Source organism: Heterocephalus glaber, unplaced genomic scaffold (genome assembly GCF_053883595.1).
Source record: "Heterocephalus glaber isolate CG9 unplaced genomic scaffold, H.glaber_assembly_v1.0 deba00000943, whole genome shotgun sequence".
In the NCBI taxonomy this organism is placed as follows: domain Eukaryota; kingdom Metazoa; phylum Chordata; class Mammalia; order Rodentia; family Bathyergidae; genus Heterocephalus; species Heterocephalus glaber.
The window spans coordinates 5,414,528-5,437,401 of NW_028258175.1; the positions used below are offsets into that span (position 1 = coordinate 5,414,528).

Consider the following 22,874-nt stretch of genomic DNA (forward strand, 5'->3'; position numbering starts at 1 on the left):
CTAACTCAGAGTAGAGAATTGTTATCATGCTCCATTTTACAGAAGAGGAGACTGAGGCTTGACGCCCAGGGGACTAGAGTCACCATGCACCAGTCATACTTGAATGCCGGTACTTGTATGTCTTGGGTCCCCTCCCTCCGGGGATGCAAGTTTCTGGTCTGAAGAGATAAAAGCAGTGGCTTTTGCTAGTGGCTAGAGTGTGGATGAGCCAAGGTCAGCTTCCAACGACAGAAGCAAGCCAGTTTGGGGGAAGTCTGTAGAGGAAATACCCAGAAAGAACAAAACACCTCCAGTTCAGATGGTTACAACAAGGCAAAACCTTTAATAACATGAGTGCTTATTACATTAGCTGCTTCGGGGCTTGACATCTTTGATTTCTGGTCATGTTTTCTAACACATAAAGGTGAATGCCTCCCTCAGGGCCACCTGGCTGGTCGGTTTCCTGAGGATCCGTGTGGGTGGATGATGGGAACAGCAATGCACGTGCCCTGATGGGGATTTGGAAACTCCCCCCGGCCATCACCGGTGACTTCTAGTAAAGTCCTCTTCCAAGGAGGGAAGAATGTGGAGGTCCTTCCAGCAGAGAAGGAAGAAAGGAAAACATCTAGCACAGATACACAGAGGGAGGAATGACATTTAAGGGACTGGCTTGAAAAGTTAGAAAGAATGGAGGTGTGGGGCTTGGGGTCCAGGACCAATGTGGGAGAGAGCTGAGTCCATTTGGTTTCATTCTTTGCAAGAAGTAATACCATCACGAGGACCATGCCATGCAACCTTAGAGACATCTGTGGACACTTCCCTCAAGGCTGTGCTGGGCGTGGGGCAGAGGTCAGAGGTCAGAGGTCAGCTCAGACAGGCGTGGTGCGTCTGTTGGCTGGGTTGTTATGCAGCGACTCTTTGAACTCTTTGGATGTGGAGTTGTGGAACTGTAGAAAAGCGTGGTCCCGGTCAGAGTTGAGGAGGGTCCCCATGGTGATCTTGGAGGGGTCCCGGGAGAGGGTGAACATGGAGATGTCGGTAGAGGGGATGGTGTGGAAGCCTTTGCTGATGGGGGACAGGTCTCGGGACCTAGGCTCAGTGGAGCGCGAACTCGACCGCCTCCGGAATCTATACCTGTAGGGTGGAAGGCGGGCAAAGGTAGATTTCTTCAGGAGCTCTGAGTGGGATTTGGCTCGTAGCTGCTGATGTTTTTCAATGTAGATGTGCACAGCCACCACACCCACGATCTCCGCGATGATGAAAGAGAAGGCGCCGAAATAGAAGGACCAGCCATAGGAGTAGCTCTTCTTGGAGTCCCGCTGGCCTGGGTCTCCTGCATTGGCTGAGATATAAACTATGATGCCGATAATGTTGCTTAGCCCTAAGAGAACAGAAAACACACGTTTTTATAAACCTCAGAGGCAACTTTCACTTTTCCTCTTGAAATATAGAGAACATGGAGGTAACAGCGAGAGAGGAGAACGAACAGATTATGGTTGGGAAATCTCACCCCAAGCTCCCCTTGCAAAGCCTGCCTCTTGGAGAGTGAAGAATTCCTCTCCTCAGTCCTGAGCAGTGTACGTTCAGCTAAAGCATAAGTCCCACTCCAGTGGCAAGTGCTGTCAAACGCTGAACGCATCTGTTTTCCTTTAGAAGAAATCCATTCCATCAACACTTCATCTCTGGCCCTAAGCCATGAAGACGGCAAGGTGAAGGCACAGGTCTCCGCCCTTGAATTCCTCACCATTCGTGGGAGAGACAGACATGCAATGCTATTAGAGCGCAATACAGTTATGACTCCATGGGAGACATATGCCGCATGACTCAGGAGCAAAAGGAGAGAGAAGCTGAGCACTTTGCTTTGAAAATGAGGTGACATTTGAGATGGATCCTGAAAATTGAGCCAAGAAAGAAAAGCTGTGAACTAGAGAGCCAGAGAAGGAATTGAGAATAATTTGTTTGGGTCTCAGCTGGGGTGATTGGAGGCCAGTGGCAACTTAAGCTAAAGTAAGAGGCAGCAGTGAGACCAGGTTTAGAGAAGGGGGATATTTGGAGACGTTGAGATGGAATTACTGATGGAGTTCCCTGGAGGTACATTTAGGGTTCTGAAGGGGAACTAGTGAACCCAGGGGGAAGGGATAGCAGCTTACCAACTTTTATTTTTGTCGTACTGGAGATTGAACTGGTGAACACTGACCTACACCACCAGCCATTTTTATTCTATTTATTTATTTATTTATTTTTTTGATAGAGGATCTTGCTAATTTGGCCAGGCTGGCCTCAAACTTGGCATCCTCCTGCCCCAGTCTCCCGAGTATTTACAATTACAGGAATGTGCCATCCTGCCCTGGCCTAAGTCTTTTTATCTGCCCTGAATAAGGCAATGCTTTAGATCAGCTGTTTGTTGTTGGAAGGTTACAGATTGGAGAGCACAAAGCTGTTATCCCCAGTAGAGAAGGGCTGCAGACTTAGTTTCCCCAAGTGCCAACAGAGTAGCACTGGGAATAGCGGCTCGGCTCCCCAGAGAGGAAGGGATTCCCTAGAGAATGGGAGAAGGAGCAGTACATTCTGAGGGCTAAGCTCATCTTTGACCACCTTCTTCACATTATTGCTTCAGCAGGGAAATATCTTTTTGTCCCTTTGCTTCAAGGATCTTATCCAGGGTTTGGTGCCAACAAAATGACTCAGGGAGGTTGGCACACCAGCCAGCCTCTCCTCAGCTCCATGTTTAGGCTACCTGTAGGGTGGCCTTAAATGAAGACTGTCTTTCATTGTAGTTCCCAACACCAGTTGACAAGTAACCATTTCCAGGAGCCTCCTGAGTCCTCCCTCCAGTCCTTGAAGGTACTAAACATCCTGGGGGTCCCTAAGATCTCCCCAAAGTCAAGCAACTAAAAAATTAAGGCTTGGCATAGCAGGGCCCCAGCATCTGCCTCAGTGCTACCATCCTGATTGGTGGATACACCCACATTAGGGTGCTAATATTTTGAATATGACTCTGGTCATTCTCCGTCTAGGATTTCCCCGGAACAGCCAGGGCCAGGGCCTGCTTCTGCCTCTTTCCTCTTGGCATTACCCAGCCCAGGCATTCTGCAGGTAGACAGCAAGTTCTAATCACTGAGCTACTTCTCAATATGGAAGTTGGCACCTCCCACACTGCCAGGCTGCAGGAAACCAGAGGATGAAAAACAGCTTCTCTTGCGAGAGTGTCAATTTGGCTGGAAGATTAGTGAGGAAGACACATTCTTTTATATTAAAATGCACACAGATATAATAAGGTGGAGAAAGTAGAATTCACATGAATTTTTAAGTTAAATGGGAGGCTGACTTCAAAGACATTTCAGCTCACTGAAGGCAGCATCTAGTGATGTCCTCTGATTTCCCAGGGCCATGTTTTCCCCCTTTGCTAGCAGGGAAATTTTGGTGGCAAGGTTTAGAAAGCCTCAAAAAGAGGTCTTCCTGGATGGAGTTGGGGAGGAAGAAAAAGAAGTTCAAAGAGACACTCAGATGTCAAACTAGGTGAAAGAGGCAGAAGCCATGGGAGTCGCCAGACATTCACAAGGCACTTACTATGTGCCAGGTGCTGCGAAGTTTTTATACGTACCCCTTCCTTCTTTTCTTCCTTCCTTCTCTTTTTCTCTTCCTTCCTTCTCTCCCTTTCCTTTCCTCCCTTATTCTTTTTTTCCTTTTCTTTTCTCTCTCTCTTTGTTTTGTTTGGCAGTTCTGAGGATCGAACTCATGGCCTTTGCTGGGCGCAAGCTTGAGACCCTCCCACCTCAGCCCCCCAGAGTGCTGGGATCACAGCTGTGCGCTACCACATCTGGCTTATCGGCACTTTCAACGAGTCATTGCAGCAGTCTGCTTTTAAGAGAAGGACCCCTTTCTTACTGATGCAGAAATAAGTAATTTCCTGTATTGACACAGATGGGAAAGGGTCAAAGTGGAATTGGAAGTCACAGTAGGTTTGGATTTCAGTAACAAAGCTCGGTGTGGCGGTGCATGCCTGTCATTCCAGCTACTGGGAAGGCTGAGGCAGGAGGATCACAAGTTAGAGGTTAGCTGGGGCAACGTAGCAAGACTCTGTCTCAAAATAAAACCTAAAACAGTCTGGAGTTGGAGCTCAGAGGTAAAGCACCCTGCATTCTCAGAACTGGGGGAAACTTTTCAGTAACAAGCTCCAGAATAAGAGGAGAAGTCATTTTGTCCCACCCATCAGATTGCAAATTCCCCGAGGGCAGGGCCCGGCCTTGTTCATGGCTGTAGCCCCAACTCCTAGTCCAGGGCCTGATGCTCAGCAGGAGCCGAGTGCAGATTTGTCGTGTGAGGGAAGGACTCGCATTTACGTGAACACTAAATGTGCAGTGTACACAGAATGACAGCCACTATGTACGGAGCATAGGCCAGATGCCCAGGACTGTTCTTGGTGCACTTCTATACACTGACTCACTTAATCCTCATGGCCTCAAGATGTGGGGCCATCATTATGCCCATTTTCCAGAGCAGGACACTGAGGCTTAGAGAGGTTAAATAAGTTGTCCAAGGTTACACAACAGGGAAGTAGAGGAGCCAAGCTTTGCACGGGGTGGCCTGGCTTCATAGTGCCTGCTTTGGAGCACCACACAGAGGGCTTGGTGCACAGTAAGTGCTTTAGAAAGGCTACCGATTACTTCCCTGAGACCACAGACTGCAGGGCAGCTGAACAGCAAAGAGCCTTAGGGAGTGGGGAACTCTTCATTTCCTTCACTTGATAGGTAGGGAAATGGGGCTCTTGGGGTTCCCGGGGGAGATGAGGTTTGGGAGTAGCCCCCAAGCTCCTGGCTTCCCTCGGGCTTCCCCACCCCTGCCATTTCACACCTCTCTCTGGTGGCACTCTTCCTTGGGGGCCAAAATCGTGATCGCTAGTTCCCAGGAAGCTGTCACATCAGCGCCACACTGGTACTGGTCCGCTGGGTCAGGCAGAGCCAGGATGGACCAGCAGTGGCAGCAACGCGCCTCCGAGGACCTGGGCTCACCAGGCGTTACAGCTGTCCACACAGAGTGAGGTCAGAGGCCCCGTCTGTTGGGGCTGACCACGCCTCTGTTGGGGCTGACCACGTCTCGGGGGAAGATGACGGCTTCCCAGAGGCTCAGCTGGATGTGTCTCGTTTCCCAGAGGCGAAGGGGCCCCAGCAAGTTCTCACAGGGGACCGGGACACTGGGTCCCAGACTTTGGAACTGTATTGTTGCTGCTTTTGCAGTATTAGAAAGTAACAGTCTGTTTTTTTATATCCAGTTTCTTTCCAACAACCTTACGAAGTTGATACTGTTGTTGTTGGCCCTGTTACAGTGGAGAAAACCAAGTTTCGGGAATTGGTAACATTTTGCTATCAAAAGGGTGGAGCCGGGATTCAAATCCAGGAGGTTGGCCTGTCTTATCCCGGCCCGCAGTGCCCCTCCATCGCTCCCACTCAACATGCCCCGCCTGGGGCTCAGGGACCATGCTCTCCACTCCCTGGGCTCAACCATCATCTGAAAATAGTACACTGAAAATTCCAGAGAGAAACAATTCATAAGCTTAAAATAACTTCTGTTTCAGTATATTGTTACCATGCTTCTATTTTATTATTTATTGTTTTTAATCTCTTATTCTGCCTAACTAGTAAATTAAACTTAATTGTAGGTATGTATTTATAGGGAAAAATATTCCCTCCCTCTCTCCCTCCTGTCTCCCCCCCCTTCCTTTTTCCTTTCTTCCTTGTCTGGTGTGACCCCCAGTTTCAGGCATCCGCTGGGCATCTTGGGATGAATCCCTCCTGGATGAGGGGGTGATTGCTGTAGTGTGCAGAGTCCGAGGGCCATCGCCAAGGAGTCGTGCCCCGACCCACCCTATCCTTGCCTTGTTCTTTGCTTTTCTAAGCGATTTAATCCGGAAGGCGTGAATCTGCCTAGAGAGGGGTGGTATGGGAAGAGCTGGTACAGAGATGAAAGAAAGGAGGGAAGCCCGGAGAAAGGAAGAAGAGAAAAGGCAGAGAATAGAACCCTTTTGTTGTCCCCTTGTCAGTAGGATCAGATCCCAGGCTCCTCAAATCAGAGCTGCTATTGATTGTAAGGCTGGCTCCAGAGCATGTGGGGCTGCTGGGCCTTAACTTGTTCTAGAAGATGTTGGAAGGATATGAGGACTTGAGTCATTTGCAAAGCTGGGAACAATAGTTACTTGATAAACACATTTCTCGAAGGACCAGGGATCGTGTGTATCAAGCCCAAGTGAACCGGAGGCTGAGCTCCTTCAAATACACCGGATTCATCTCTTGCTCCCATATTCCTTGGGTGACCACCTTTCATATACGTGCAAGTACATATGAGGTATGTTGAAAATATATGGTGAATGTTTATCTTTTTTTTTCCAAAATTATTACAGTGAAAGGCATATTGCCATTAATCCCCCTCAAGATCCTTTCTTAGCTTCAAACATACTTGTCCTATTGTTCCCGCCACTTTTAAAGCCTCTCTGGAAATCCTTTCTCATCTGTAATTAATAGGTGTGATCGAAAATACTGTGAATGCTGCTGCTGAGTGCCATCTAAAGGAAGGGCAGGCTCTATAAACACGGCGCTGGGTCCTCATCCACCATATTCACTGAATATGGTACCACGGGACTTCCGGTTTTCCCCCAAAGTCAAAATTACCACGAATAGCAAATGTTTTGAATCAGTTTGGGACATCAAGGCAGCCACAAGAGCACAACCCGAAGACACCACAAAAGGGGACTTCCAGAGCTGCTCCAGAAAGTGGCAGGTGTGTCTGAAGCAAGGGGCAGAACTGGGGAGGGGTTTAATGCAATGTGTCTTTTCCTGTAAAAAAATTAAAAAAAATTTAAACCTGTACAGTGTATTTCAATCACACTTTCTACACTGTCCTGTCTCTCTGCCTCCCTCTCTCTCCTTGTCCCTCTGTCAACCTTGCCACCCTGTCTTCTCGTTTGTTCCTTTCCTCCATGCCACCCTAGGCTAGCATAGCAGCATCTTTAATCCTAATGAAAATCTCCGAGTTATCAGCCCTAGAACATTCTCCTGCTCTTTCCCTACAGGGAACCCCAAAGAACAACTCCTTGTCCAAGTGTTCCTGGCTTCTGTCTGATGTCTGTGAAGCCCTCAGGGCTGGTGCAAGACACTCACCTGCAGAGACAAAGAAGATGCCAGCACTGAGGATGACATTGTGTCTGCTGCGGTGGAACTCGCTGGCTGCCACGCAGAGCCCGCCGAAGAACAGCAGGGTGACACTGAGGATGGGGAATATGCTGGAGGCCCTCACAGCCCCTGCAGAGAGAAGGAGAGAAGCCTTTGCCTGCACCCCAGCCAGCACTGGGCTCCACTCGCTGCGGGCACTGCAGAAAGGTGGAGAAGAAACCCTCATCCAACACAGCTGTGAGGCGAGTTCGGCTGCTCAGGGACTTGTACTTAGGAGGAGGCCCAGAGTGGACTTAATACCTGCAGCACCATCCGGAGGGCTTTGACGGTTGCACCCTTTAATCTGTGTGCCGGCCATAAGTGAAGTCTGATGGAAAGGGGAAGGGATGCAAGGGCCTGGAGCCTCCATTCACCTGGAACCTGATATCTCCACCCACACCTCCCACTTTCCCGATTCCCCCTGGGGCAGGTTCTCAGCCTTCTCCTGCCTCAGCCTAGTGGAGCCTGTCACCCTTGGTCCCTGCTGGGGCCTGGCCATGAACAGAGGGAGGACCCGGGTGAGGTGCAAGCCCCAGGACCCGAGGAGGGTTTGCACTCACTCTGAGAGCGTCCTTGTATCCGAGGGGCTAGGACATGAAAGAAATTAAAAGGCCACGGCAGATCAAGAGGTGACCACCGAAGAAAGGAAAAAGCTTTTTGCTTGCATTTTGAACCAGGAGCACAAGATTTCCATTTTATATTGGGATCTACACATTAGGTAGCCAGAGTCAGGAGTGGTGGCCTGTGCTTATGATCCCAGCACTCCGGGAAGCAGAGGCAGGAACATCACAAGTTTGAGATTAGATTGGGCAACTTAGTGACTTGGCCAGAGTCTGTCTCAAAATGGAAAGAATAAAAAGGAATGGGAGATAGCTTTGGTCCAGAGGCCCCGGCTTTAATCCCCAGTGCACAGACGACAGTTGTCCCAGCCTTGAGGGTAGGGACCATTCTATTAGACCATGTGCTACTCGTCAAAACGCAGAGCCTTCCCGGTCCCCCGCCTGCATTTAAGTAATGCAGAGCCTGGCAACACCCGCTAAAACCCCACGAGTCATGGATGAACAAATGATTTATTCACTGCACAGATATTTGTTGAGTACCCACTAGCTGTGCGGTGCTGTGCCAGGTGCCAGGGGAGCAGTGGACACATATGGACCACAGAGCTCAGGCCCAGCCCTGGGAAATGGGCTGTGGCCAAGGAGTCAGAGCAGGATCTTGGCGGCCGAGGTTTCTGGACGAAGGAGAGGCCCTGAGGTCCCAGGAGGGTGTTCCTCAGCAGGGGTCGTAGTATTTGCTCAACCAGTAAAGGAGTGTAGATATTCCTTGGCTCACAGTGAGGTGTGCCCCAGTGAGCCTGCGGAACATGGAAAGTATCTTTGGTCAGAAACGCATTGAATGCATCCGGCTGCTGAACGTCCCAGCAATGCAGCATGCTGCAGACTCAGTTGCTCCTGCTGGTGATTGTGTGGCCTACTGGTGGCCTGCTGAGGGTGGTCAAAGCTGCCCTGGGGACCCAAGATGAGCATCCAACGATTGCTAGCTCAGGAGAGGACCCAAATTCAAAGTCTGAAACCAGAGTTTTAGTGCATGTGTGTCTCCTTAGCACCACTGTGAAGTTGAAACATAGGGTGAAATATTTTAAGTTGGGACTTTATTTCCTGGTGTGGTCAGGTGAGAATACATAGGTGAATACATTCTGTATTCAGTGGTGTATGGAAGAGGCCAGGGGCCTCTCCTCAGGGGGCTTCTGTTCTAACAGAGACAACAGGCATGGCCAACTGCACAATGTGCAGGGCCTTGAGCAAAACTAAAGCACGAGGACTTTTACTCCAGAATTGTCAAAAATGTCAAGATAGTGACGGCATAGCACTGAGCCACAGGTCGGGCCCTTCTGAGGGCTGGGCCCTGAGTGACCAGCAAGAAAGAGAGCCCGGGCTTGGACTAGAGAAGTGGTAAGGGGTTGGACTCAGCATCTGTGGTGCTGGGGACAGAACCCAGGGCCTTTGCACTGAGCTACATCTCCAGCCCTTTTTGAAGTTTTTGTTTTAAGATGGATCTCACTCTGTTATCTGGTCTCCCGCCTCAGCTTCCCAGAGTTCTGGAATTGGGGGGGTGGGCCACTGTGCCTAGCTCCACATGTGTGTGAAGTTTTGAAGGTGAAGCCACCGGAATTTGCTGATGGATCTGCTGTGAGAGGAGAAGGAGCTGGGAATGAATGCCCACCACACCTGCTGTGAGTCAGGAGGGAATGGTGGGCCCTCGGCCTCCAATGGCACCTGGCGCGGGGCTGTGTGTGGAGGGCCATCAGGGGCGCTCCGCATTTTGCCACAGGAGCCTCAAGCTGAGGTCCTATTGCTCAGTGCTCCCTCCCAGCTTTAAACTCCACCTGCAGGGTGACTTGGCTGCAGCTGCAGGGCTCCTTCCAGGACCTCAGGGCTGCTTTGTTTGCTTGTTTTTCAGTTTCCAGAAAGTTTGGTGACTGATGTAGCTGGGGGTGGGCGTGTCGATTGCCTGACAGGCAGGGTGGAGAAACCTTGGGGGAGGGGCTGGAGCACAGGGGTGGGGTTCTCTTGCGGAAGAAACAGGGTTTGTGCATTTGTCTCAAGGTGGCCTGACAGGGACAGCCCAGGGTCCCAGAAGGCGGTGCCCCTCCCACCTCTGCTGTGATAGTGACCTTGTGGGAGGGGGTCCTGTCAGCCTAGAGCCCCCTGGGAGAAGAGAGGCTGGTGGCTCTCACCCCTGAGGATCTGATGCCCTGTGGCTGCTGGCTCGCCCTGCGTGTCTGCGCATGTCTGCTGCCTTGTGGCTTATGTTGGGGCTCAGGGAATGATACCCTGAAATATAGTGGTGTTTCGGTTTGTTTGCATGCTGAGTAATTAGCTCTGAAGGAAGTTAAAAGGCCTTTGGAAAGCAGGCTCGGAATCAAGGTCCCTCTGACCTTGTCTCCCCATCAGCTGCCCCCAAAGTGCCAGGAGAGGCATTTTGCAAAGTTCCCTTATCTGCCTGAAGTCCCAGCCTGCCAAAGAAGAAGTGATTACCTCTGGTGTCTTTCCCCAGTTTTCATTAACTGAACTCATTTAGAAGGAAGAAAGACTGAATCTGTTGACACAGCTGCACAGATGCTGTCACATGCGACTGCCTCTCTTTCGGTCCCATAGAGAAGCCTTTCCATCCATTGTCTGTTCTGCAGGCCAGACTCTGTCTCGGGCCACTGTGTGCTCTCCAAGGCTATGGAGTTCCCTGAAAAATTATTTACTCTTCTCCATTCTCTCTCTTCCCTATGGAAAAGGGCATTGTGAGTTTCTAAATCATATCGGACTAGTGAGTAACCATATTCCAGTGATTTTCCAACATACTGTGGTATTTTTCTTTTTTGCTTGTTCATAGATTTGTATGCTGTGTGTGTGTGTGTGTGTGTGTGTGTGTGTGTGTGGTGCAGGGGGTGGAACTCAGGTAAAGCTAGGCACTTGCTCTACGCCTGAGCTACTTCCCAGCTCTTTTTTTTTTTTGGTATTGGGGATCGAACTCGGGTCCTTGCGCTTGTGCAGCAGGCAGTGGAACTGTGAGACCAAAAGTGACTCCATTTTGCGAATGTGAGACCAGAATGACTCCATTTTGTCCAAAATGGAGCAGTCTCCTTTGTTCTTTCAAATTAATGATCAAATGTGCTTAATCTGGGACAAAAGACATGATCTGTAACTCAAGATTCCTAAGCTCATGACTCAGCCATCTGTTTGCCCTAGAAACAAGTGTCCCGGGCCCACTATCTATAGGACAATCTGTTCACGTGCTGACTGTCCACACAGGGTGGTCATGACCATGAGTCAGGATGTCTGCTGACCATCAGTACGTGACAGTAGACCACTAACCTTTGTCCCCATTTTTCTTGTAAAAACCTATACGTAATCCCCTTCAACCCCCAATGAGCCTAGCCAATCAAAATTCTACACTTCATACTTGCTAAATGTTAACCAATCAGATGGCTGCTAATGACCGAAGCTTGCTGTACTCTCAATGAAAACCCTGCTAATTTGGAACTCGGGGCTCTCAATCTCGATCCGCTGTGTCTGTGACAATTGAGAGCCCCTGCTTAAGCTTGAATAAACGACCCTCGTGTGCTTACATCGGGAACGGCCTCCTGGTGGTCTTTGGGACTTCCCAATCTGGGCACAACATTTGGGGGCTCGTCCGGGATCCCAAGACCTTCAGAATCTCTGTACCGGAGGGTCAACGCCGGCTGGTGTGTTTTTTGTGTTTGTAAAGTCTGGGCCCATTTTCTGGGAAGGTCGGCAGATGGTCTAGGCGGACACACTGCGAAGGCCGCCGACCTGGGATCCTGGAAGATGTTCCGGATTCCGCTGGTGGGGACGGAGTGCCCCATGAGTACGAGTCTGTGAGACTCCTGGGGGGACGGTGCGGGTCGCTCCCGCGGCACGGCATGAGGCCGTCATCCCATTTTCATTGCCTCCGATCGGGCGGAGGACGGTTTTGTCTTGCCTTGTGCTTTTCTGTTGTGTTTGTTTGTCTGTTTATTGTGTTGACTTGGACTGAAACGATGGGACAGACTGTGACTACCCCTCTTTCCCTCATGAAGGACCATTTCAAAGAAGTCAGGGAGCGCGCTCATAACCTAAGCTTAGAAATTAAAAAGACTAAGTTCATCACCCTCTGTAGCTCAGAATGGCCCACCCTTAGGGTAGGATGGCCCCCCGAGGGAACTTTTGATTTACAGGTTGTACGCAGAGTTCCTAAGGCCAGCCTTCATCCTGACCAGGTTCCCTACATTGCCATTTGGGAATGTCTAATCTATAACCCACCCCCATGGGTTAAGCTCTTTTTGCCTCCACAGAAACAGCAGCCAAAGGTAATCCTGACAGCCTGTGAAAAGACTCCCAAAGGGTGTGACAACAAAAAGCAAACCGAGACCAAGCCGACCGCGCTGCTTTACCCAGTTCTTCAAGGAGGAACAGATGAAGATCTCCTCTTTCCCCCTCCCTACCGCCCACACCCCGCTCCTCCACTCCCACCGGCGGGGATGGAGGAAAGAGCGCCGGTGGCGGCCAAGGCAGTGGCGCCTGCCCCAGTGGGCGCCACTGGAGGAGACGGCCCCGCCCCAAACACCCAAAACACCCGTAATAACTGCACCGCCTCACTGGTGGGGCCGGCAGATTCCACTGTCCTCCCATTAAGGGTGGCTGGACCCCCTGATGAACAGGCCCACTTGGGACTTCAACACAGCAGAAGGTAAGGAGAGGCTCCGGGTCTATCGCCAGGCTCTGCTGGGAGGTCTCAAAGTGGTGACACAGAAGCCCACCAATTTGGCTAATGTAGGGGATGTACAACAAAAACTAGATGAAAGCCCTGCTGCTTTCTTAGAGAGAATTCAGGAAGCCTTCTATAGGTATACTCCTATGGACCCAGAAGCAATTGAGACAAAGGCAGCTGTAATAATACATTTTGTCAACCAGGCGGCACCAGACATTAAGAGAAAGTTATAGAAGGTAGACAGGTTAGGAGAGAAAAGTATTCAGGACTTAGTGACAGTGACAGAAAAAGTGTATAACAATAGAGAAACCGCAGAGGAGAAATGGGAAAAAGCTGATGACCGCCAGACCCGAAACTTAGCTCGGATCCTTCTGGCTGCCACTGCAGGTGAACAAAAGGAATGTGAACGTAGACTAAGAAAGATTGTGATGGAAGGAAAAAGCAAGGAGAGATGCAGAGAGTGCCCCCAGTTAGGGAAAAATCAATGTGCTCGTTGCCAAGAGGAAGGCCACTGGGCCAAGGATTGTCCCCCCCCCCCCCAAAAAGAAAACAACAGGAAGGGCACCCCAAGGCCCCCATCCTGGCTGTAGATAAACTGAGTGACTAGGGGGGATGGGGTTCGGCACCCCTCCCCGAGCCCAGGATAACCCTAAAAGTGGAGGGGAAACCTGTTGAGTTCCTAGTGGATACGGGGGCTCAACATTCAGTCCTACTTGAACCATATGGCCATGTTTCTGATAAAACCTCCTGGGTTCAAGGAGCCACAGGCATGAAAAAGTATTCATTGACTACTCGAAGAACAGTGGACTTGGGAGTGGGACGGGTAACCCACTCATTCATGATTATACCAGACTGCCCCTATCCCTTATTGGGAAGAGACTTGCTCACTAAATTAAGAGCCCAAATCCATTTTCAGCCCGGGGACAGGGAGGTCCTTGACCAGGAGGGAAAGCCCATCCAAGTGTTAACTATGAGTGTTGAGGACGAATATCTGCTACATCAGAAAGGGGCCCCTCCTGATCCTGACATGGAACAATGGCTCACCATGTTCCCCCAAGCATGGGTGGAAACCAGGGAAATGGGACTGGCTGTGCACAGAGCACCAGTGTTTGTAGAGATGAAACTGGCAGCGGACTCTGTGCGGATACCCTATGCCCCTAGAGGCCCATAAGGGAATAACTCCACACATCAGAAGTTGCTTGCTCAGGAGATTCTAAGGCCTTGTCAATCAGCCTGGAACACCTCCTTGTTGCCGGTGTGGAAACCCCACTTGGATGACTATCGACCAGTGCAGGACCTCTGTGAGCCTTCCGCTGGCACCCAAAAGCCAACACATCTTCGCATTTAAATGAAGCGACCCTGAACAGGACATCAACAGACGGCTGACCTGGACCCGACTTCCTCAAGGATTTAAAAACTCCCCCACCATTTTTGATGAAGCCCTGCATGAGGACTTGGGCTGGACAGAGGCTTTCCCCACCAAGGACGAATCGGCACAGGCTGTGGCCAAAAAGCTTTTAGAAGACATCCTACCAAGGTATGGTTTCCCAGTAATGCTAGGGACAGGCAATGGACCGACCTTCGTTTTCAAGGTGAGTCAAAGCTTAGCGCAGGTACTGGGGCAGATTGGGAGTTACATTATACATACAGACCCCAGAGTTCAGGACAGATAGAGAAAATGAACAGGACCCCAAAAGAGACCTTAACTAAATTAGCCTTAGAGACTGGCGGTGACTGGGTGGTTCTCCTTCCCTTTGCCCTCTATAGGGTATGCAACTCACCCTATAAGATGGGACTAACTCCCTTTGAAATTATGTTTGGAATTCCCCCTCCCATTGTTCCTAACCGAATGTGCTTGTTGAATTTGATGACCAAAAATTGCTACTTTCTTTAAAAGCCTCCAATGTGTACATGAGGACATCTGGCCTAAATCAAAAGCCCTGTACGAGACTGGACCGCCTCCTGAGCCCCATCACTATTGACCAGGAGACTGGGTCTTTGTCCAGAGACATCGACAAAAAGACCTTGAGCCTCGTTAGAAAGGACCCTATGTCACAGTCCTGACCACGCCCACCACTCTCAAAGTCAATGGGATTGCCTCGTGGGTACACTACACCCATGTCCGCCCCGCGGATCCACACGCCATCCTAGAAGACTTCATCCCATCATGACAGGTGTCCAAAGAACACGACAACCCCCTCAAGCTCAAACTGCGTCGTCGGCGGTCATGATTGTGGTAACTGTACTTTTAACACCAATATTAGGAGGACTCTGCGTTGCCTTAGGTAAAGAGTGTTGTTTCTATGTAGATCAATCAGAGGTGGTCAAAGAATCTATGGCCAAAGTTAAAAAAGACATCGCCAAACAAAAACGAGAGAGAGAACAAGCTCAAAATTGGTTCGAATCCTGGTTTAATTCCTAGGCCCCTTGCTTATTCTGTTACTACTGTTAACCTTTGGACCTTGTATACTCAGTAGACTAGTTTCATTCATCAGAAAACAAATTAACGCTGTTCAGTTGATAGTACTCAGGTCTCAATACCAGCCAGTTCCCACCAACCTAATAAAATTAACCCCCAGAGGCCCATGATTGGCCTTCTATAGCATCATGAGAAGGGGGGAATCTGAGACCAAAAGTGACTCCATTTTGTGAATGTGGGACCAGAATGACTCCATTTTGTCCAAAATGGAGAAGTCTCCTTTGTTCTTTCAAATTAATGATCAAATGTGCTTAATCTGGGACAAAAGACATGATCTGTAACTCAAGATTCCTAAGCTCATGACTCAGCCATCTGTTTGCTCTAGAAACAAGTGTCCCGGGCCCACTATCTATAGGACAATCTGTTCACGTGCTGACTGTCCACACAGGGTGGTCATGACCATGAGTCAGGATGTCTGCTGACCATCAGTACGTGACAGTAGGCCACTAACCTTTGTCCCCATTTTTCTTGTAAAAACGTATACGTAATCCCCTTCAACCCCCAATGAGCCTAGCCAATCAAAATTCTACACTTCATACTTGCTAAATGTTAACCAATCAGATGGCTGCTAATGACCGAAGCTTGCTGTACTCTCAATAAAAACCCTGCTAATTTGGAACTCGGGGCTCTCAATCTCGATCCGCTGTGTCTGTGACAATTGAGAGTCCCTGCTTGAGCTTGAATAAACGACCCTCGTGTGCTTACATCGGGAACGGCCTCCTGGTGGTCTTTGGGACTTCACAATCTGGGCACAACAGAACCACTGAGCTAAATCCCTGGCCCCCAAATTTTTTTTTTTTCGGTACCGGGGATCGAACTCAGGTCCTTGCGCTTGGGCAGCAGGAGGTGAAACCACTGAGCTAAATCCCTGGCCCTTCCCCAGCTCTTTTTCACTTTTATTTTGAGACAGGGTCTCGCTAAGTTACTCAGGCTGGGATCAAACTTGAGATCCTCCTGCCACAGCCTTTGGAGCAGCTGGGATTCTATGTGTGAGCAGCCATACATACTTTCCTCCCCTTTCCCCTATTTATTATGCCTCTTGTCAGTTCATTCCAGGGAAACTTCAGAGGAGAGAAGGGAAATTTGCCTTTACTTAACACTTCAGGAGGCAGAGCTGGTCCCTATGGTCCCTGTAGCCCCAGGTAGAAGGTGTGAGGCGGGGGGTCCTGAGTGTGGATGTGGCTTATTTCTAATGGATCCAGCCAGGGTGGGAGGCAACTCATCTACAATTTCTATGACCTGTGGGTTTGCACCTGGACTCTTGGCCCAGCCCCCACAATACTGTTGGTTTCCTGCAGTGGTTCTGAGAACCCATCTGGGACTCATGGACTAGCCTTTAAAGTGATCATTTGCATTGTGTATTGACAGAAATTGCTTGAATATTCAACGTGGTAAATTTATTTGATTAAGAGAGAATTCTTTTTAAAAATTCACTAAATGGTTAACCTTTGAAATGTGCCCAAAGGAGATGTTCTGAATATGTGAAGCTATTGAATAATCTTGGTTATGGAAGTGTATGTTTGACATGTGTGGATGTGTGAGAGGTCAAGGTAGCTGTTGTTCCCTAAATGGTGCAGTCACCATTTAGCCACCCGGGGATGTCAGACTCCACTCTTTGCTTCATCAACACGCGCAGATTCTGTAAACTCGAGCTACTGGTGTCTGCCTTGCGGTGGGCTATTTCTGCTGCCATTTTCTCTTGAGACACTTTGTTGCCAGCCACTTAGTTTCATATGCTCAGGTTCCTTTGCTCATTTCTAAACAAATCAAAGCAGTCATTTATTTTGGTAAAAAGGAAAAAGGATTTAGTCACAGGTAGCTCTGAGGAGATGGAGGGGTCTCATTACCCAAATCACCGCTTACCGTGTGCAGGTGTGTTAGGGTCTTTTATAGCAAGGAACAGTGAGGGGAGGGATATAAGGAGGCAAGAGACATATTCAGGCTTGCTGTATCCCTCCCTGGACCCAGACCTCTCCACCCTTTCCCTGTGGAAACTGGCAGGGACTTCGAGCTCCTGGTACAGCATTCGCACATTCTGGTTACTCCTTTGGGCAGAGGAAGGGTGGGGGTTGGGGGTCTATGCCCTTGGCCTGAGTGGGTTTGGAGAACCTCTTGTCTTGAAAGGAAAAAAAAATAAACTTTTAAAGTTGCATTTTGTGGTGCCAGTTACAAGTTGAGGTCCACCCTGTATTGTTATAGCCCTGGGAATGCATGATAGCTCCAGAACAAAAGCGTTTTATTGCCTTCCTTCCCTGTTTCTCCAGCTAAGTCAGGCCCTTGAGGATGGGGAGGCAAGCTTGTGCAAGTGGGATTTTGCTATTCATGTCTGAGTAAGACTCTGCTGAATCCAGTAGTCAACAGAACTTGGGGCCTACTCAACCTTCTGGGGGGCTGTGGTGTGAAAGTGTGCCCCTAACCTTCCTGTGCTGGGAACTGGACCACCCAATTCATGATAATGGTATTTGGAGGTGGGGTCTTTAATTAGGATTGGTAGTGTCATGACAGTGAGGGCTCTATTCCGCCACTGGTGTCTTCATAAGAAGTGCGAGACCTGAGATGGCACAGCTGCCCCATGACGCAGGGAAGAACCTCACTGCCTGCCCTGCAGATACCAGCATCATACCATGCTTTTGGACTTCCAGCTTCCAGAACCGCAAGCCAAATAAACTTCTATTCTTTATAAAGTACCCAGTCTCAGCTATTGTCCTTAGGAGTTTAGGCCGCAGCGTTTCCCAAAGTCCACACGAGGAAGAGGAAATAAGAGAAGAATCATGTGCAGAATCCCAGGCCCATCAGGGGTGCGGGCCACAGCAGGAACTGGCAGCTTACACTCTGGGATGGGTAACAAGATCTCTGTGGTGGGTGGGTCCGGCATTCCAAATTTCTCAGCGAGAACTCCGTGTGTGTTAACGTCCCCTCCTTAAACTTAGCCCGATTCTATGGCTCTGGGTGAAGCTCAGGTGAGCTGTGAGACAGGGTAAGGAGGGACGAAGGAACAGAGGACCCTCCCTTCCTGGAAGAGAGAAAAATGTCTTGTTGGAAAAGCAAGCAACCCCTCCAAAGAAGTTTAACTCAATTTTGTGAGCTCTGGAATAGAAGTCACGGTTCTGGTTAGTCTCTGACAGGGCAAATATCAAGATGTTTCACCCAAGCAGGAAAGGAAAACAAAGATGCACTATGGGCACTCTGGCAAAATCTCACTGGTCAGGACTTCAAAGCCACTCTTTTTTGAGGGCTCCAAGCTATCTGTGTCATTCACCAAGCTTCGGTTAAACTGCACCTTCAAATGTGGCCTTTAACTCCCTACACCAAAGCTCTTTTAGTTGCTGATATGAGGGGTTTGAATAAGTTCCCGTGGGTGAAGAAGGACGGAAAAGAGGTAAGTGGTATGTTTATGTGTAAAAAATTAGCTTAAAAATCACTGTTCCTTGCGCACGGATGCCACACCACTTCTGTTGTTAGGTTAAGGGTTCATATATAGAGCCACGACCGTCTGAAGACTAGCGTGCATGATTAAAGCTAATAATTTAATTTGAAAACTTCCTTCCCTCTCTTCTTCCCTCCCATCTTTCTCTCCTTCCCTCCCTCCCTCCTTCCTTCTTTTCCTGTGCTGGGGATTGAACCAGAACCTCATGCATACTAAGCATACACTGTACAACTAAGCTGCACGCCAGCCCTAGCAAATATAACCTGAATGAGTTACAAACATAACCTGAATAGGACAATTTCTTGGAATTTTTATTTATAATTGCAATTAAAAGCAAACACAAAATGACAATTTAAATCTAACATTTCTGAATGGCAAATTAGTGAATACCTTGGACTCTTACTTTTGAATGAACTCAACACATGTTCTTGAAAAAAAAATTACATTGAAAACCCAAACCAAGTTCCCCCTGTGCCTGGGTTGATGTAAGGCCTGTGTCTGCAGCTGACTTTGCTCATCCCGGGCAACAGAGAAGAGCCAACCCAAATCCCTCCTGATTACATGTTGGGCCTGGGGGTGAACATGATGTATGTTAGCTTGTTAGCTTAATTTTCATGACCCCATCAGAGAGACATTGTAATCGCCATTTCAGAACAGGTGAAGAAAGTTAAGATTGAGCGGTAAAGCAACTGGCCTCAGGTCAGTGCAGGTCGCAGCCCGGATCGATCAGGTTCCAGGGCCTACAGGCTCCTGTGCTAGTGCTGTGACAATCCATGTCACATCCAGGTTTCTGACCCTGCACAGATCCTGTAGAGACACTGGCCTTGTCCCCTAGGAGGGGAACTGAGGGGAAGTCAGGGCAGAGGTGATTTTGGTCTGTGTTTATCCTCTCAGGCCTCGCCCCTGGGTCCTCCCCCATCAGCACCTCATCCATTAGCACTTTGCCCATTAGCACCTCAAATCGCCCCTCCTGGAGGTGAAAGCTTGTCTTCCAGTTGAAGATAATTCCTTAGATTTCTCTGCTAAGGAAACTAAAAAGAATCTTTCAGTTTTGACTCACTTGCTTTTTTTTTTTCTGTTTCTAATTCACTGAAATGAGAGAGACTTAGATATCAGAAGCATAAAAATGTCTCTGCACCGAAGCCCCTGTGCATGCAGAGACAGAGAGCGAAGAACCCCAGACTCAGAAGCAAGTGGGTGATGGCGGGGCCCCCACCCACCTCCCAGGAGAGACCCGAGAAGCAGGGGAACTTACGCAGGAGATACTCAGCTGTGTCCTGTTCATAATCTGCATCTTCAGGGAAGTGATCGATTTTCTTGCACACACCTCGGAAGGCCCCTGTGGAGACAAATTCGGTGCTGAGCCAAGGGGAGAAGGCAGGGCCCTGGGGTCCTCAAACTCAGCATCTATTGGATGGTGAAGATCCTTGCCCTGGTTATTGGCAGCTGTGCAATAGTAGACCCAAGAGCATCTTCATTTAAGGCACAGATAAAAGAGCATTTGCTATAGTTTAAATCTTGAATGTCCTCCAAGGGCCTGTGTGTCCCCAGCTTACGGTGCTAGTGGGAGCCTTTAGGAGGTGGGGCCTAGCAGAAGGTAGCTAGGTCACTGGGGGCATGTCCTCACAGGGGATTTAGGAACCCTGGGGCCTTCCTCTCTTTTTGTTTCCCAGTCTCCAGGAAGTGAGTGGCTTTGCTCCACCATGCTGTGCCTGCCGGGATGTTCTCTTCCACACTGGCACCAAAAAGGGGCCGGGGGACCATGCAGCGAAACCTCTTAAGTGATAGCCTAAAGAAACACCGCTCCCCCAACCAGTGAAGGGGAAAAGGAGGTAGAATTTGAGTACATTAATTTGTATTCCCATTTTATGGATGAAGAAATTTGGCCTAAAAATTTTGCCTCGAATCACTCAGGTAAGTAGCAGAACCAGGATTCCAGTCAAGATCTGGGGATTCTGGAATAGACCAGAGGCTCCAGGGACGCTCATATCTGACCCCAGAACTCTCCCCTTTCCTCTCTGTCCCTTGCTGCACGGCTCAGGCCTGCAGGAGCCACACACGCTAAGGATGCATGTGAAAGAAACTGTCAGGGCTTTCTGGTCTTCAGCATAAACTTGGCTTAACTCATTGTGTGTGTTTGATAATCATCCTGGGTACTTTTTAACAAGCCAATGAACCGATCTCGGGGTAGTTAATGGCTTTGTCAGTTCTTGTAAATGACGGACAGTGTTCAGAATATCTTGCCACAACACAGTGCGAAATTATGGATTCTTGTCCATGTGGGGTGAGGGGCAGTGTCATGCTGTGAGCACAAAGCAGAGGAGGTAGAGAACCAGACAGAGCTGGGCTTTTATTTTGGAGCAGTCATTGTAAGACTGCAAAAAGGCTGTATGTGAACCTAAGATAATTTCTGGAAAGCTGCAGCCGTACCAGAAAAATAACTGCCACTTATTAAGTGCTTCCAATAGGCCAGGTCCAGAGATAAAGCCTTACATCCCCTATCTCATTTGCTCTTACCCACCAGCCCAGGAAGAAGGTGCTATTAATATTGACATTTTGGTGAGGAAACGAAAAACACAAGTGATTAAGGTGCCAGAGTTGCTAAGTGATAGAATCAATATTTGAGTCCAGGCTCCAAAGCCTGTGGTTACACTATTGCTGTATGAATAGCTATTATTATTATATCTACTATCATTATGACTATTATTATCTAATAATGATGAGTATGATTTGTTTAATCCTTACCATAAAAAGGGTCCAAGCCAGGACATTTCACAGTAATCGTGATGGAATATGTAGGACATTTCTTTGGTTCTGAGTCTGTGTACACAGGCAAAGAATAGACTCCAAACCAACAAAAGAATCCAGACAAGAACACGCAAGGAAATTCTTAGAAGAAAGACAAAGTCGTAACATCTCCTCTCATATTGATAAAAGGTCTTCATTTTTCTTGTTAGGATTTCAAAGTTTCAATTACATATTTCTGTTTGATTTTAAGCCTTCCAGTTGACTGGATAATAAATCATAACAAGTAACACATTATGCATTTATTATATACCATCTGAGCATGTTAATGTTTTATTTTCTTTAGTTCTCAAAATACCTGATATTATGATGCCTGTTTTATAGACGATAAAATTTTTTTTTTTTTTTTTTTTTGGTACTGGGGATCGAACTTGGGACCTTGTGCTTGCGAGGCAGGCACTGGAACCACTGAGCTAAATCCCCAGCCCTAGATGAGAAAATTGAGGCTTAGCAAAATAGAAGATTTACCCAAAGCCTTAGTTAGGAAATAGTTCACTCAAGCGTAGGTTTGGCTGACCCCCGAGGCAAGCTCCTAAGCACTATTATGACCTGTGCTCTCTTCAGTTCTTTAGAGTTGTAAGCAAAATCCTTCACCAGATGGTTTAATGATAGCTTTGTGGTCCATTCCCTGCTATTGGTTCTGGCAATGAACTGGACCAGTGGTTTCCCCATCAACCATGCTTCTTCCACAGTGGGCAGGGCAAGGATATTGATAGTGGCATCGCTTCACTATTAGCTACTTTACGTAAACCAGGAAACATTTCATCGGGAGGACAGGGTCAGGCACAAATCATCCTAAGACCAGTCAGAATCACTGGGGGAATTAGGAACTATGCACGTGCCAGCATCTGCATGTGAAATGGGCTCTCACAGGGGGACTGAAAGCATCTGGAAATAAAGACTTAGAACCAATAACCACCAGTAGCTCCTGAAGACAGGTACCAGTTTTTAATGGTCTGTTACCTACCTCCTATTTGTGTTCAGACCATAAGCTAAGAATGGTATTTGCACAGTTAGATGACTGGGGAAAAAATCAGAAGAATGTTATCTTATGTAAAAAATGTGAAATTCAGATTCTGGCCTCTGTAAATAAAGTTTTATTGAAATACAACCATGCCCATTTGTTTATATAGTTTCAATGGAATCTCTCAGGCTGCTATGGCAGAGTTGAATATGACAGAGACAATAAAGCTGAAAATATTCTCTCTGGCCCTTTAAGGAAAAAAATGTGAGGAACCCTGGTCTAAAGATTTCTGTCCTATGGAGGCAAAAGCATAAAGTAAAGAGTCCGGGGGTTCCTGAGGTGGAGGACACAATCTAGACTGTTGCCTCTACAGCAGAGTGGCAGGCTTCTGCGAATCTGGGAGGTAAACTGTCTTTGCTTTGTGATTTTGTTTGCTTATTTGCTCTAATTGCTGTATTTTATTGCATAATTTTTTAAAAAAAATTAAATATGTCGCTGTGATTTAGAACTCAGGGCATTTCACATGAAACGCTGATTTGCAGTTTCTCTTAGAACATGAAGAGCCGTGTCTCCCATTTCCACGTGACAGCAACTCCTTGTAGCTGAGCATTAGCGAGCCTCTTGGGTATGGCACAAGTTCTCTAGTTAGCCAAATTCCCAGTTGACCCTTAGGACATTCGTCTGTCCCTGTAGACATTTGAGTTTGTGACCTCTGAGCTAACACATATTTGGGAAAAACCCAGTTTTGGG

The 22,874-nt window shown here is 48.3% G+C and overlaps 1 protein-coding gene across 1 annotated transcript in view; it reads right to left on the bottom strand.

Annotated features, from left to right (window-relative positions):
• Nucleotides 1-293: 293 nt before the first annotated feature.
• The window catches only part of Cacng3 (calcium voltage-gated channel auxiliary subunit gamma 3), an 89,234-nt gene continuing 66,653 nt past the window's right edge, over nt 294-22,874 (bottom strand). Inside the window, exons 2-4 of the mRNA XM_004855959.4 lie at nt 19,611-19,694; nt 7,134-7,274; nt 294-1,360 (exon numbers count right to left, since the gene is read on the bottom strand). Of these exons, the coding sequence (XP_004856016.1) occupies nt 849-1,360; nt 7,134-7,274; nt 19,611-19,694 (737 nt within the window). The 3' untranslated portion in view covers nt 294-848. The remainder of the gene's footprint in view (nt 1,361-7,133; nt 7,275-19,610; nt 19,695-22,874) is intronic.